Source organism: Lipophrys pholis (assembly GCF_963383615.2).
Source record: "Lipophrys pholis genome assembly, chromosome: 21".
Taxonomy (NCBI): Eukaryota; Metazoa; Chordata; class Actinopteri; order Blenniiformes; family Blenniidae; genus Lipophrys; species Lipophrys pholis.
The window spans coordinates 10186907-10202026 of NC_137649.1; the positions used below are offsets into that span (position 1 = coordinate 10186907).

The following is a 15120-nucleotide window of genomic DNA, read 5'->3' on the forward strand; positions in this document are numbered from 1 at the left end:
GATCACTTGTGGATTGAGATACAAATAAACAGGAAAAAACTTGGATCGTTTTTTTTCCATTGTAATCACTCAAAGATGAACTATATAGATTCTATCAGTCTTTCCAAGACATTGTGGTTTCCCCCCCAAAAAACCTCTCTGTATGTATGGAAGTCCGGGAATGTGACTGATGTGGAGGGGTCACATGGAGGAAGTCAGGAAGGAACACAGAGACCCGTTGAAGGTGTTCACTTTAATTTCCACTCCCACTGACTCATTGTCCATTCAGCACAATATACTGTCACTGTATTTATTGCACTACTGGTAAAAATCGTAAAAATACCTTTTTGATGAGTCGCTACAGCATCTGAATGCCTCAGTGGTGTGTGACTGTGAAATTCTTTGTCAGTGACTGTTCATGATACGGCCACGGGGTTTTAATCTGAACTTACTGTTCCTTAGTATTGCACCAATTTAACATAAATATCACAAACCCTTTAAATTAAAACATTGTACTTAATTCACTAAGATGAGGAAACGGGCTGGACCTGTTGGAAACACAGCACCTTTTAAAACTTTAATGATATAAGAATAATTTCATTATCCCATCACCCCTCACCCCTGTTCTCACTCTAACCACCTCTAATAAATAAAACATGATGCATTCCCAACTCTGTCGGTTGGCTCTGATAAAAATCTCACAGTAAAGTAAAAAATAAATAAATAAAAAAAGGTTCTAATGTTGTTTAGAGTTACTTTGTTATCTCTTGATTAGATTTTAAAACAACCTTTTCATTGGTATATTTTAAATACAGGTAATGTTATATCTACTATCAGTCTTACAGAAAGTGACATGTAGACTTGCTGTGGGATTGGCAGATGTTTCTCTGGGATCATTTTGACCTGCTGAAGTCACTAGACTTGTCTAGAGTTATGATACTAAGCAGGAATTAGTTGATGGGGCAGCTATAAGTCCTTTGTGTGTGTAAGCATAATATGTGATACACCAGTGGGGTTTTTTTTAACTAATTTAAGCAGCAATAGTCTATAGTGTAAGAAAGAAAAGAAGACTTCATGCACATAATCCTTGTATCTGTTCTCTTCTTTAAAAGCAACGATAGTCAAAACAACTGGCTAAAACACACTCATTTATTAATATGTGGACAGTCTGAAGTACAGAGTCATTTTGGGCAGCGTTACAAAGCCGCAGTGAAAGCCAGACCTGGACATCATGAGAAAGGACGGGCTTCGTGCAACAAATAAACAGTCTCTGAGGATCATGACAGATCCTGTCCTCATGGTAGAGATAAGTAAATAATTATATTAGTGGTGTCACATGCGTGCCTGCAAAAGGCACCTCGTTCGAGAAGGAGCTCCTGTAGCAGGCTTTTATTGACAGAGGTGAATTCCCCTCTCACTCTGCTATAAAAAGCTACAGGCAGCAAACACATTAGCTCTTTAAACAAACCAAACAGGCTTAATTTCAATTGCTATTTCAGCGGCATGTGAAATAGTCAGTGCCTACAGTTCTGCTGTGATTTCAGCAGGTATAGAAGATGTTTTTACAAGACATGAACTCAGTACTTTGTTAACTGGAACTCAGGACAAGTTCAGCTTCTTCATCGCTGGTTGATGTGGACAATGATCCGTACCCCGGTCTGCTGAAGTGAAGTAAAGTTCCTGTCCATAGAACTTTAAAACATCTGGCGCTGATATTTGATTTGAATTTTGCAGCTTGATCTGTTATCATTGAAGTTTCCGCTGAGTTAATATTTGGCGGTCATCTCACCTCCGGAGCACAGCTTCAAGTTTGGGTGCTGCTTTTCAGACGAGACTCGATTATAACTGTTATCACCCTTGTGGGAGCCTTCGAGACGGAATTCACACATTCCTGCAGGACAATGCTGAAGTGTGACAGATCTGATTATGCTGGTATTTACCTGAGGATTTATCTACATTCCTCTTCGTCTCTACCCCCCCGACACCCAAACAAAAGCTGAATTAAATGTGTCTGCATTAGGGCAATTGAGAGGGGCTTATTAACATTCACTCTACACACACCTTTGTCCATGATTTGGGCGTAGGATCCTGAGATGAACTTCGCCTCAACCAAGTTGACGTTTTAAGGCTTATTATGGAGTTAATTACTACTGCTTCGTCATTTTTCTTGGAACAATGTGTTTTTATAAGCCAAGAAACTGAAAGAAAAACAATCATTCCTGTTCGGGAAGAGTTGATTTCCATATTAAGTCCTGATATTCCCTTTGGGTTTCCTCCATGAACATTCCTCCTCATGACTGGTGACATGAACCTTGAGATAGAAGGGAGAGGGAGCACAGGGGAGAAGGGATGAGTTCTATTTGCCTTCTCCAGGAGAATTGTGAGAAAAACGGACTGTCATGGTCTCAAGGCCAGGGAGGGAGACTGTGGTGCCTCCACAACCTTTGAAGAGAAGTTTCTAGTCAATGTTTGTGAGACAGTGTGCAGTATGGATGCGAGTGGGGGCGTCCAAGTTTGAGCAATAGTTTAGGATTTCTTTGGACAAAAATATTTCCTTGAAAGATCACATGAGGAGTTCCACTCATCCAGGGTGGACGCTGAGGTCCAAGGGAGTGTGAGAGGAGAGGAGAGGAGAGGGGGAGGGAGAGGAGGGGGAAGTTCATTCAGAACAGCTGAAGAAAGGAGGTGGGAGGAAAGGGGGGAGGCAGGGGTGGTCCTTAACATGACATGTGTGTCAGTCTGTTGAAATGTGTGTGGAGCCCTCTCTCCTGATCATACTGGCTGAGAACCGCTGGAAGAGAAAGAGAAAGAGAGGAAGACACAGCTTCTGCCCGCAGATCCAGTTCAGTTTTTGGGCGAAGCCAAGTGAAATAATTTACTGAGTGTGCAGAAGAAGAAAAACTCATTAATTCTAATCAGCGTAAGAAAATATCGAACTTTTTTTTTTTTTTAGCTTAAATTTTTTTTTTTAAGTTTTGGCAAAAGGATTTTTTGTTTGTGATGCTTGGAACAATTACTTTAACAGGTAAGACCAACATTTCAGTCTTAAGCAAAAGCCAATTAAGTTTCATTGATTGCTGCAAATGTGATTCTTTTAGAAAATAGATCTTTCTCGAACCAATCAGTATTTAAATTTGCCATTTTATAATTGAGGATTGTTTTGCTTCTATATATAGTCCAAACCAAAATCATAAAGGTTTTCTAGCAGTGAGTGTGTATTGGCATATAGACTAAAGGCATTGTTGTCCTGAGGGTGTGGTTGGTCAGCATTGAGGTTAATAAATGTGCCGACATGGGTGAGTGATTTCAGTGAGAAGTGGTTTCTGCTTTTACTGCCTCACTGTGTGAATAGTAAAACAATGCTAGACTGCTGCTGCCATTCATACTATCCGGTAATATTCCCAGCACTGAACTGCTTCTGTCGTTGGCCAAAACAAACTTCTATGTGAGCTGAACTGTTACAGGATACATCTCAGTCACCCACCAAACTTCTTGATGGTGTAACAATACTCACAGAGACAATCTGCCAGATGGAAACAGAGAAAGATGCTTTCAGAGAAATATTTCCAAGCCTTGTTTTCATTACTATTACTTGACTCGGTGTTGCCATCTGAGCCAGCACCATCCCATCATGTGAAGTTTTTCATTAGATTAGAGTAGGATCCTAATTCCCAGTGGGGTTTTTCAGCTTAGTGGCTGAGGATGGGAGCGAGGAGGGAGAAAGAGGCGTATGGAATTAATTACATGCCAAGACTGATTCTTCTTTGGGGATCTTAACAGGTAGTGATGGTTCAGATGGAGCGAGGCTGGAATGTTTTGTTTTGACGGTGACCTCAGGTTCTGGTTTCAGTGCAGGAATGCAAAGCCAAAACATCAGTATTGATCGAAAGTAGCGTTTGTGTGTCTCGTGTCTCCCGGCTAATTTAACATGCAGCCACAAGAAGGAGACAAGTGATGTAACAGTGGCTGATAATAATGGTGTGGAAATGTCGCCTGGAGCCACAGGGACACTTTGACCACACCTTTGATGCAAATGGGGAGGGGGTGCAAGGAAGGCTCCTTGGGCTTGTCTCTGATGGGGGAGGGGTGTGGCTCCTGTCCTGTTTTTTGTTTTTTTTTAACCGACTCCTATTGTTTCAAAGCTCATGATCCAGACTATAGTAATTACAACAAGGATTTGCATATATCAGGCAAAGTTTGTACATCGTATGCAGGAAGAATAGCTTCCATTCAACTTCCAACTGCCTCCCCACCCCCCTTTCATTTACACACAAGCCCAAAGTAGTGCTGAAGCAGGCACAACAGAAACATTATCTGATGTCCCTGGAGACCGGAGTAGACTTACTAACAATCGTTTTCTGGCTGCTGTGGTGATATTTAACCCGGGAGTCTCGCCTTACCACATGCTCTCACCCTCGCATATAAACAAAGCCTGTGGCCAACAGAAAGAAGCATTTCAACCATGAATGCGTGCATCCAAGTTATGTGACACCCTCTAAAGCCAGTTAGCCCAGACACCCCCACAACCCCCTCACCCCGCCACTCCCTGTCCCTTCCACTGTCCCCCTCCTCAACCCCCTGCAGCCGTCTCTCCCCTCACACTCACACATTCTTTCTGGGTACAGTCGTTGCTCCTCCTCCTCCTTCGCCTCCTCCTCCTCCACCACACATTTACTCCCCCCAGATCTGTCTAGGGATGTTAACAGTTGCGTGTCTGGAAGGAAAAAAAAAAAAGTAGGGTCAGAAAACAAAGATCAAAAAGAGGGGAGAGATCCCAGTAGTCTGCTAAATCAACATGGTTCCTGTTTTATTATGTAGATACACATGGTCATGGCTGGCCTGGGTTGCTAACTATTTAAGCTCTCCAACACGTCTTTACAGAGTTGCTCTTAATTGAAAACCAGTCACGGGGAATAGGTGCAATTATGTTACAAGACTGGCTTTTTTCAGTAGTGAAGCATGAATCTAAATTTCTATTTAGACAATTTGTATTGTTTTCTTGTTCCTTGAAGGTGTTTCTGTTCTTCTGGGCTTGACTTGCCTGATTAACAAGTGTGACTGGACAACTGCTCTAAATATAACACCTAAATGTGAAAGAGGGTCTACAAGCAGGTGACAATGGTGTCTTCAGTAAACCACATGCCGTGTTTTTTTTTTTTTATATTTACATCAGTTGTGTAGAATTACCAAACTCTAAAAGTCTAACTTCCTCTGAGCAGCAGTGTCTTGATAATAGAAAAAGCTGACCAACCCCCTTCCTTTATTTTCAGAGGCCAGGGAGGGTTAGAAGGCTATTGTGTTGCATGCATGTGTGCCTTGGGAAGGGGGTGGCTCCCCATCCATCCTGCTGTGGTGGAATTTGGGTCAAGGGGATTGGGACTTAATTTAAGGAGGGGTCGTAGAAGCCCATTTTGTTTGGTTTGAATACTACATGGGCACAGATTAGACAGACTTTTCCCGAAAAACAAATAAACATTCTTGAAATCCTCCAATGTTTAAATTTAAACCATGTTGAGCATCCTAAAATAATTTTCTTAAATATGGGGTGAAAGGCATAGTTCACATTCCTCCTAAGTTGAAACTATGCAGAAGATATGTGTCCTCACCAACAACATTGTATGAAAACTCTTATTATTCATGATAAAGAAAGTAGTCCAGCCATATTTGCCCAAAGATTTTAGCAAATGTATTAGTCTGGTTAAGGAGATTTCTTCTATTTTAAAGTGGAAATATTCTAGGAATGCACAGCTACTGCATGAAGCTTCATGTCTATAATTTAGTAAAAGGATGTAGACATATGTGGGCGCACAGTTGTACATTCTTGTGTGAGACAACAACAGTCATCTTTCACAAATTATAGAGATGTGCTTACAAACTATTCACGGTGTACAGCATTTAAAAAAAAAAAAAAAAAAAAAAAAGGTTACAGACAAGGTACTCAGTTTTTTGAATTAGTTGTGGAACTCTGTTGAAATAGTTTATTCCGTATTTGATGTGAGCTTTTCTCGTGACTGACAGGAAAAGACTTGTGGGTATTCCCCACTTTGCACATGGTTTAAAGACTACATTTGTGACTTTGTGTATGTAACCATGTAACTTGATATCTAGGCATTAAAAGCCCTGGGAATTTGTTTTGAGAGTTCACGGGTATCAGATGTGAGGTTTCCCAGACTGTAGTGAAATCTGAGGGGGCCTGGGCATGTTCGTCATTCCCCCATGCTGTCCTCTGTCAAAACACAGATAGACGTGGCAGACAGGAGCTGTGTGCATATGTGTGGTTGTTTAATCAACCAGAAATGGATAAGGATAATAGAATAAGTGCTTCAGGTTAAGTACTAAAACCACTATAGAAGTTTATTCAATGTGATGCCTGGGTTTACACACATAATTGTTTTAATTTCAATATTGCTCTGTCATTGGGCCACATTACTATTGAATGCTTGTCTGACAATGAGCATTTTATAAGTGTCACTGCTTTAAATATTTTTCTCTTTCGTATGCTTGCATAGCAAAGGATTAACTGGCCTAAATTGCAATAAGATTGCAATTAAGTAGTCAAACACTTGATAAAGATCTGCCCAGGGGGTTTCGAGCTCAGCAAATACATTCTGTTTCACATACCTGATTATCTGCAGATGCAAATGGCTAAATAAAGTGTATTGTATTCACAATGTTATCCTCCAGTGATATGCTGCACTGGTCACTAATTTGTTCTTGTCATTTTTACTTAAGTCAGTTAAATTAGACATTAGAGATCCTGGCTTCATTGGACCATTAGAAAGGTCATTAGAGATGTTTCTTGAGGATGCCCGAGTCAACAAATCAAACTGAAATATTCTCGCTGTCTCATGAAAAATTGTATTTTCTTGTCATTTCAGTTGGCCAGCCAGATGCTGTATCTGTAGCTCAGAAGGAAGACACGTCTGAGACTATGGAAACGATCCAGGATGAAGTCACTCCTCAAGTGAATGGCGAGAAAGTGGAAAAAGAGTCCTCTGATGCAAATGACATCACCACGGTTGAGGAGAAGGCAGCAGAAGAAAAACCCAATGATGCCAACGAAGTGGGATTCAAGAAGATCTTCCGCTTTGTCGGCTTTAAGTTTACACTGAAGAAGGACAAGAGTGAGGAAAAGGACCCTGTGAAGTTGCTGACAGTCAAAGATAAAGAAGGAGAGGAGGTCAGTGGGACAGATGAGCCGGCGAAGGAGGAGGAAGCAGCAACTCCTGAAGAGAAAAGTACCACTGAAGAGAAAGAGGCTGATACTGAAGCTTCTACTACTGAAGCTGAGGTCACTAAAGACACGGACAAAGATGAAACCACCGATACTCCAGTTGAAGGTGCTGCTGCAGGAGCTACTGATGAAGCAGCCAAGGAGGAAGGAGATGAAAAAGAAGACGAGACCACTCCACCTTCCCAGGAAACCACCCTGTCCCCTTTCAGGAAGTTCTTTAGTGGAGGACTCTTCTCTAATCTGAGAAAGAAAGCCAGCATCAAGAAGACAAAAGAGGAGCCGGAAAAAGAGGCAGCTGTGGAGGAGGAAAGCGCTAAGACGGATGAAACTGCTGTGGAGGAAAAGGAGGAAAATGTAACCACAGAGCAGGAAACCAAGGAGGAAGCTCCAGAATCTCCTGTGAAAGAAAAACCCGAGCCTAAGGAGGAGGCTCCAACCTCTCCAGTGGAGGAAAAATCAGAGGCTGCTCCAGAGACCGAGAGCTCAGTCGAAACACCAGCTCCTGCGGAGGAGACCAAACAAGAAGACCAAAAGGCAGAAGACAATGTGGAAGAAGAGAAGGTCCCAGCAGAGGTGACAACTGAGGCTGAGCTGCTGTCATCGCAGGAGAAGACAAAGCCGCAGGGAAGCCCCCTGAAGAAACTCTTTACCGGAGCGGGCCTGAAGAAGCTCTCGACTAAGAAGCAGAAAGCCAAGAAAGAAACGGAGTCAAAGCTCACAGAGTCTGGGGAGCAGGCAGCTGAGCAGCTCCAGTCATCCACCGAGTCAGCAGAGCTTCCCAAAGCTGAAAGTGGTCCCTCATCTCCAGAGGAGTCAGGAGAGCACGTTATTGCTGTGGAGGTGACACAGAATGAGTCGAGCCAAGAGACCGAGGGTGAAGTTACGTCTGATGGAGAGAAGAAAAAGGAGGGCATCATTGCCTGGTCTTCCTTCAAGAAACTGGTGACGCCCAAGAAGCGTGTTAAAAGACCATCTGAGAGTGAAGATGAAGCTCCAGGTGAAAAACCAGGGAAGTCAGCCACCCTGTCCTCCTCTGAGAGTGCTGCTCTAGCAGATAAGAGTGTCGAGGAGGAAGCTAAGGAGGAGAAGCCTTCAGAGGAGGAGCCAAAAACTGAAAACACTGAAAAACTGGTCAGCAGCACCGAGGAGCCCAAAAGGAAAATGGACACCTCTGTTTCCTGGGAAGCATTAATGTGCATGGGTGGACCCAAGAAGAGGACCAGGAAAACCTCTGATTCTGATGACGAGGAGACCAAGATTGAAGAAGACATGCCTGCAGCAGCAGAGGTGGAGCAGGAAGGCAAGACCGAAGCTGCCATTGTCACCTCCCAAAATACTGAGAGTGAAGGAGAGGCTGCTTCCTCACCTGAACCGCTAAGTCCCCCTGAGAGAGAGTCTACCTGGGACACACTGAAACGCATAGTTATGCCAAAGAGTAAATCTAAAGGTGATGAAAAGCTGGAAGATTCTACAGAGCAAGTCCAGTCAGACAGTGAAGTGCCAAAAGATGAGTCCTCGTTCTCTCTGAGAAAGCTCTTTCCTGGACGCAGAAAAAAGAAGGTTGAAAAACAATCCTCCGCAGACCAGGGCTCTGGAGAGGAGGACTCTGACACCCCGGCTGTGGTTCCCATGTCAGAGTATGACCAACAAGAGGACTCTGAACCGGAAGCAATAGCAGAACCACCTGCCATCCAGATCAAAGTGTCTGCGGTGTCAGCTGAAGATAGAGCTCCATCATGGATCCCAGCAACTGTTGAAGACCCCGATGAAAAACAGCTGAGTGATATCCCTGAGGAAGCAGAAAATGCTGCCACACCAAAGTCGATTGATACCGACATTGCAGATGATGATGCTGAGGATCAAGCTGCGTTCCTTAAAGCCTCAGGGCGCACTGGACGCAGACTGTCTACCGCTGAAGTGAAGCCCGTCGCTCCGGCTCCAGATGCAGCAACAACCCCTGTTCCACAGGGTCCTAAGTCAGAGACTGCAGAAGAGGTTGTGGAAGCTATTGAAGCCCAAATCAGTGAAATTCCAACCCAGATGTCTGTGGCTGTACAAGATGTTGCAGTGGAGGCAGCTTCTGAACAAATTGAGCATGAGCCGACAACCGAGACTGCCACATCCGTGACAAATACCATCTTGCAGCCACATGCTCAGGATGAGGCCATGGCTATCTGCACAGGTCTTGGAACCAAAGAGATTGCCAAAGTGGCCCTGGAGAAGCCTGTGCTCCCAGTTGTAGAGCCTGTGACTGTAATCCGTGATTCTCTCACCTCACAGGTGTCGGTGGAAGACAAGCCAGCAAGTGCTGAAGAAGCAGCTGTTGCGGATGATGAACTGTGCCAGGCCCAAATGCATCAAGTAGAATCCACCTACCTTGAGGCTCCAGTTGAAAGTCCAGAAAGTGATGCGTCACGTCTTCAGACTGCCACTGAAACTGTGGAACCTGAGATTGAGAAGGTCGGAGCCGTCAGCACTGCAGTGGAAGAGTCCGAGGTCATTCAGCTGCCCGCAGTGACCGAGAACTCTCCTAAAGTTGCGATAGTCACTCCCATTACACCAACTTGTGAAGAAATTGTCTGCATACAGAGTGTTGAAATCTCTGAGTTGACCGTGGACACCAAGGAAGTGAAAATGGAAATGGAACAGCTTGCTGCAACTGAAGAAAACATCCCGGTTAACGAAGTAATTCACACCGTGAGTGAGGAGATGACAGCCACCTTTCATGGAGTTCACAGCGAAAAATCCACCATCTCGAAGGAGGCCGAACCAGTTAATCTCGTGGCCGTAGCTGATGAGGACGCCCCTATTATAAAAGAAACAATTGTCCTTGTTGCCCCACATGCTGAAAAGTCTGACCAGGCAGACACATCAGACATGGTCACCGAAGAGGAATCAGTGCCAGAGCCAGCCAACGCTGAACCTGTCCAGGTTGAGGAAACCAAGGAGGAGGACGCTGTGGTTGAGACTGAAGAACTCACCACCACCAACACGGAGTCAGAGATCAGCGACATCAAGGAGCAGGTCAGCGAGAAGGTCGAGGAAGTCAAAGAGGAAGTCCAACAGGCTGGTGAAGTTGAGACACAGAGCGCGGTCATTGCCCAGTCAGTCATTCAGGATGCTGTCAATGAAATTTCAGAAGAGGCACCTGAAGCACAAAAGCCTGCAACTCCAACGGCCACAATTCCAGGAGTGGCCCAGGCAGTGTCCACCACTGAAGAAGAGATCGACATTACAACCCCCATTGTCACTGACACCCCAGTTCCTGTTGTTTGTGAAAGACCAGCTGCAACGTCGCCCCAGCCACTCTGTGCTGCCATGGAAGTTACTGATGCAATCCCACTGGAGGTCACAGTGAGTCTTGTCGAGGAAAAGGAGGAGAGGGAAGAGGAGAAACCTAAAGAAGGTGCTAAGGAAGCTGTGGAAGTAAAAGTAAGTGAAGAAATTGTCGTAGTTGAAGAAGTTGTAGAGATAGTGGCAGAGAGTCAAAGAAATGAAGAGCCAGAGCAGATCAAGGAGGAAGAAAGCAAGGATGATCAAAAACCATCGGAGAAGAGTCAGCCAGAGGAAACCAAGTCAGAGGCCCCGACAGAGGAGAACAATAAGAAAGTTCTGGAGATCCACATGCCAGTCCAGGTGGTGCTGCAGACGGCACGGGTGCTTGAGGAACCATCAGTGGAGGAGGAGGCTGCGGAGGAGTTTGGCAGCAGCAACCACGAGACAGAAGAAACCCATAAGTCAACAGAGAGCCCGGTACATGAGGGCAAACTCTCAGTGCTGTTAGAGGAGCCGCAGACGTCGGGTTCAGCAGAGGATGCTGCCCGCAGTGAAACCACAGACGCTGCAGAGACAGAAAAAGCACCATCAGCCAAGTGTGCAGAGGTGATGGCACAGGTGATCGAGGTCATTGAGGAGGCTGTGAAGGAGATCGAACCGGTGTCCACAGAGATCACAGCAGCATCATGAACAGGTGAAACTCACCACAGTTCTTTCTGTTTGCATGACTTTGAGATCTATTTTTTATTCAAACTCAAATTTGTCTGATGTTAAAGTAGCTCTGTTCTGCTAAGTTTGGACTGCAACAGTAAAAAGTGGTTCTTCTCAAATTCCTTTGTTAGGCTATCAGACAATCTTCTCATAGTGTTTTTTTGTTAAACATCAATGGGTCCTACTTTTATTAGGGAGTACGGGAGGGGATTTGCACTCTGACCAGATGAAAAAGCTTTTGTTCAGGCTGTGTGTAACCAGGGGACCTTTGATATCAAAGCAGGAATGCCGCCGTTGACCCCCTTCTTTGTAGGCCGGGGTCTTAAAGGGAAGCGGTGTGTGTGAGGGGCAGATGAACTTGTGCTGAAAGGCTGATTATGATTCCTCCGTTCCCTCCTCCTGTTTTTCTTCTATCGCAGGCTCAGTGTGGAGTCAAGAAACCATGTTGGAGTGTGCGATTGTTAGATTCAATTACAAAGCTTCAAAGAGCCGAGGCTAATGTTTTTTCTCCGTTTTGAATGAATTATATGTAGAGGACGGAGGATTTGTTTTTTGTTTTTTCAATGTGCGTTTTTTCAGTGTTTTCAAGACACAGTAGGCCGTTATCTGATATGATGAGGAGGACAAGGAGGAGGGAGGAACTGGGAACAGTTTACTTTTGTATTTATTCAGCAGTCATGCAGCTCTGCTGTGAAGGAGATTCCGAGGAAGAGCAGAAGATGGAGTTATGGATAGGGAGAAGGTCGAGGCACGTTACAGTGTCGTACAAGATAACAAAACTGTTTCCCAATGTAATGCTTATCTTATGTTTAACATGTTTTGTGCAAGCAATGCAGCCCTTAGTTGTTCCTAATATCTGTCCTTGTGTTTCTCCGCCACAGCTGAAGATACAAGACTGATGCCTGGGAGACACACTGTCTGGACCAGGAAGTGAGTGATGAGGGAGCGAGAGAGCCACAGAGAAGCTGCTCTGTGGTTAACACGCTGAGACTGGGCCTCTCCCATCCCACCCAGAGAGACTGAGCCCCCCCCCCCCCCCCCCCCCCCCCCCCCCCCTTCCTATCCACTCCAGCTACAACTGTACTGCAACTGCATCCTGCAGCTCTGTCACTGCAACCCGACGGCCCACTATCATACCCTCACCCACCCACCCACTCCCATCACTCACTCATTCGCTCACTCACACACTCGTGCATGTCCCACGACTCAGAAGAATCCCACCTGGCTCGTATCCATTGCAATGTTTGTCCGGTGTCTCCATGACTTTCCATTGCCCTTGGTGCATAGTGTGAGACTCTGCAACCTGGCTGAGTATGGAGTTGTGCCTATGTGTGTGAGCGCGTGTGTGCATGTGTGTTTTCTATGTGAATAGTAGCAGGAGGAAGATGATGTCAGCAGGTGAATAGATGGAGGGTTATTATCTTGTATATTGTATTTATATCTTGAGTATTCTTTCATTCATCCGTACGTCTTTCTTTGTTTCCTTTTTTTGTTGTTGACCTGTTTGGTTATTGAGACATTTTTGTCTGTTTTTAGAATCATTTTTATTTAGCTGTGTTAAATATGTATTTTTATTTTTATTTTTTTTAAACATTATTTCATTGTATTACAATTTCAATCCAGAGGTGAACAGCGAAAATTAGTCTTTTAAAAGGCTTGGGGATGATGAGAATTTACCAAAACAAAGTTGAAATTGTTGCATAGAAGTGCTTTGTGTACTTACAGCTTTACCTGTCACATTCAAAGACTCGTTTTTAAGAATAAGTAGCAATAAAAAAAAAATAAAAAAATCGAAGCCATGGTACAAATGTGATTCCACAGAGAGCAAAAGCAACAGGAGGGTGGAGATGACGATGTCCACCAGAAATGCACCACATGTTTGACTTTTAACACATTCTCGTGTCACAATGTGTTCATCGCTCTGTTCTGCAACAAAATACGTAATAAGCTTCATGTAGATAAGGAAAACAATCACTGCCTGATTTACTGTGAAAAAGACCTTGTTACACATTGTTCTATGTAAAAAAAAAAAAAAATTCCAATAAAATGCTATCACAACACTCATCTGATACTGTCGCAAAGGTATCTGGAAAACAGCGACTTGCATATAATAATATATATGGCAATTTTTGACATAGAGTAGACGTGCATTCAAGAAAACACAAAGCAGATCATGTTCACGATGGTTAATGAGCATGTTTTTTTGTGTTATGGTGAGAAATGTGTATCGTTGGTGTGAAGTAGGGTAGCAATCATTTTTGACTACAATCTATTGACGTTTAATCATGAACAGTAAGTGTGTTGCTGCCCTCTGCTGCTTACAGAGCTTAAGTGCATCCATTGATGTCATGTTAAGTCTTAAGACAGACCTGCACTCTGCTCTGTGTGTTCTTCACTAAGCATTACAGCTCAGGTTCATTGAACTGGCACCAGGGAGGACAGAGACTGAGACCCATTAACTACTTGGTACCAGAAAAAAAAAGAACAAAACTCTTGTTTTGTCCTTCAGTTAGAAGCCAAATCGAGTTAGGATGAATCAGGAAGTCAAGGTCATGGCATTGCTCATAGGATGAGACACCAGTTGTATCCAATTAGATTCTTCCCCGATACTTTTACTGAGGGCCAAATCTAAGTTACAGTATTTGGTACAGTGGGAGATGTTTCTGAACACATTTCCAGCTTTGGCACCAAGGTAAACACAAAGATTTGGGCCCAGCTACTTTTCTTTTTTTTTTTTTTGGCCTTGTGTTTGTAAAGTAGATCATTTGGAAAACCTGAAGATTAAATGGGAGCTTATATCCTTTACAGCTTTATGACCTATTGATTCACACACAGACCAGGACGTTTGCTCCAGTGTTTAGATCACAAACTTACTGTGACTCTGTAGAGCGTGACACATCCTTGCTACTTGCTTTATTTAAGATAAAAAAAAAATTAACAAAAGACATGTAAACTAAAGACTTTTGCTAATGTTGCAGTGTGTAAAGCATTTAGGGGCAAAAGCCCACCCTCAATCCTCCCTGCTTTTTGTAATACACTTAACTGTGAACCTGTCAACATTTGTACAGATTGTATACCTACTGTATGTACTAAGATCATATTGTTATAATATTAACAATTAAGCAGCCATTTAGCAGAATAATAAGTATATTAATAATTCACATAGCATGGTCTTAATTGCCTTTTATATTTTCCAAGCTGTTAATAGTAAATATGCAGAAACCTGTCTATATTTCATTCAATAAAGCTAGAGAAAATTGATGTGTACCTTTTTTTTTTTTTTAAGTCTGGATTCATTTTCTACATCATCATTTCATATTTCCCATCTTAGTTAATCACATTAGGCGGTAGTTTTACTGGATTCGCTGCAGCATTATATCAAGAATCCACAAAATATAAAATTTAGGAAATGATTTGCATTTAATAAACAGTAATTGCACACATTAGGTCCCTCTACCAGAAAAAAGCAGCAGCCTCCTGACTGACTTTTTGTATAAAAACATGAATCCTATTCTAACTGTATAATTTGGCTGGGCCATAGCTTGGATACTTTTGTAGTAAATGCAAAGTTTTGTTTTGACCTTTCATTTAATTGATCGTAGTTCACAGAAAATATAGGTCTCATTATACCAGGAAGACAATCCAGCATTATACAACTATCTGTTGTAAAAGAACATGTAAAAAGTTTCATTGACTTGCTGTGGTGACCTCTGCAAAATGGAGCAGCTAAATAGACACTTTTTATGAGCTGCAAGATGAAAACAAAATGCTTCAAAAATGTTCAGTTTGTGTGTAGTAATCTACATTAAATAGGAGTTTAACCCCTTTTTGTTTTTGTATACAAACTGACTATATTTTATCCATATATCTTCTGTACAACTTCATCCAATTTAGTCCCAGTGGGACACTTGGCAATGGTA

At 43.2% G+C, this 15120-nt stretch overlaps 1 protein-coding gene across 3 annotated transcripts in view; it reads left to right on the forward strand.

Moving 5' to 3' along the window:
* The window catches only part of akap12b (A kinase (PRKA) anchor protein 12b), a 40574-nt gene extending 28348 nt beyond the window's left edge, over positions 1-12226 (forward strand). For 2 of the 3 annotated variants that reach the window (XM_080490103.1, XM_080490104.1), the window contains exons 3-4: positions 6858-11183; positions 12082-12226. In XM_080490103.1, coding sequence (XP_080346229.1) covers positions 6858-11179 — 4322 coding nt within the window. In that variant the 3' untranslated portion in view covers positions 11180-11183; positions 12082-12226. Of the gene's footprint in view, positions 1-2753; positions 3005-6857; positions 11184-12081 lie in introns of those variants that run through there. The other variant, XM_080490105.1, reaches the window with a different exon arrangement.
* The last annotated feature ends 2894 nt before the right edge of the window (positions 12227-15120 follow it).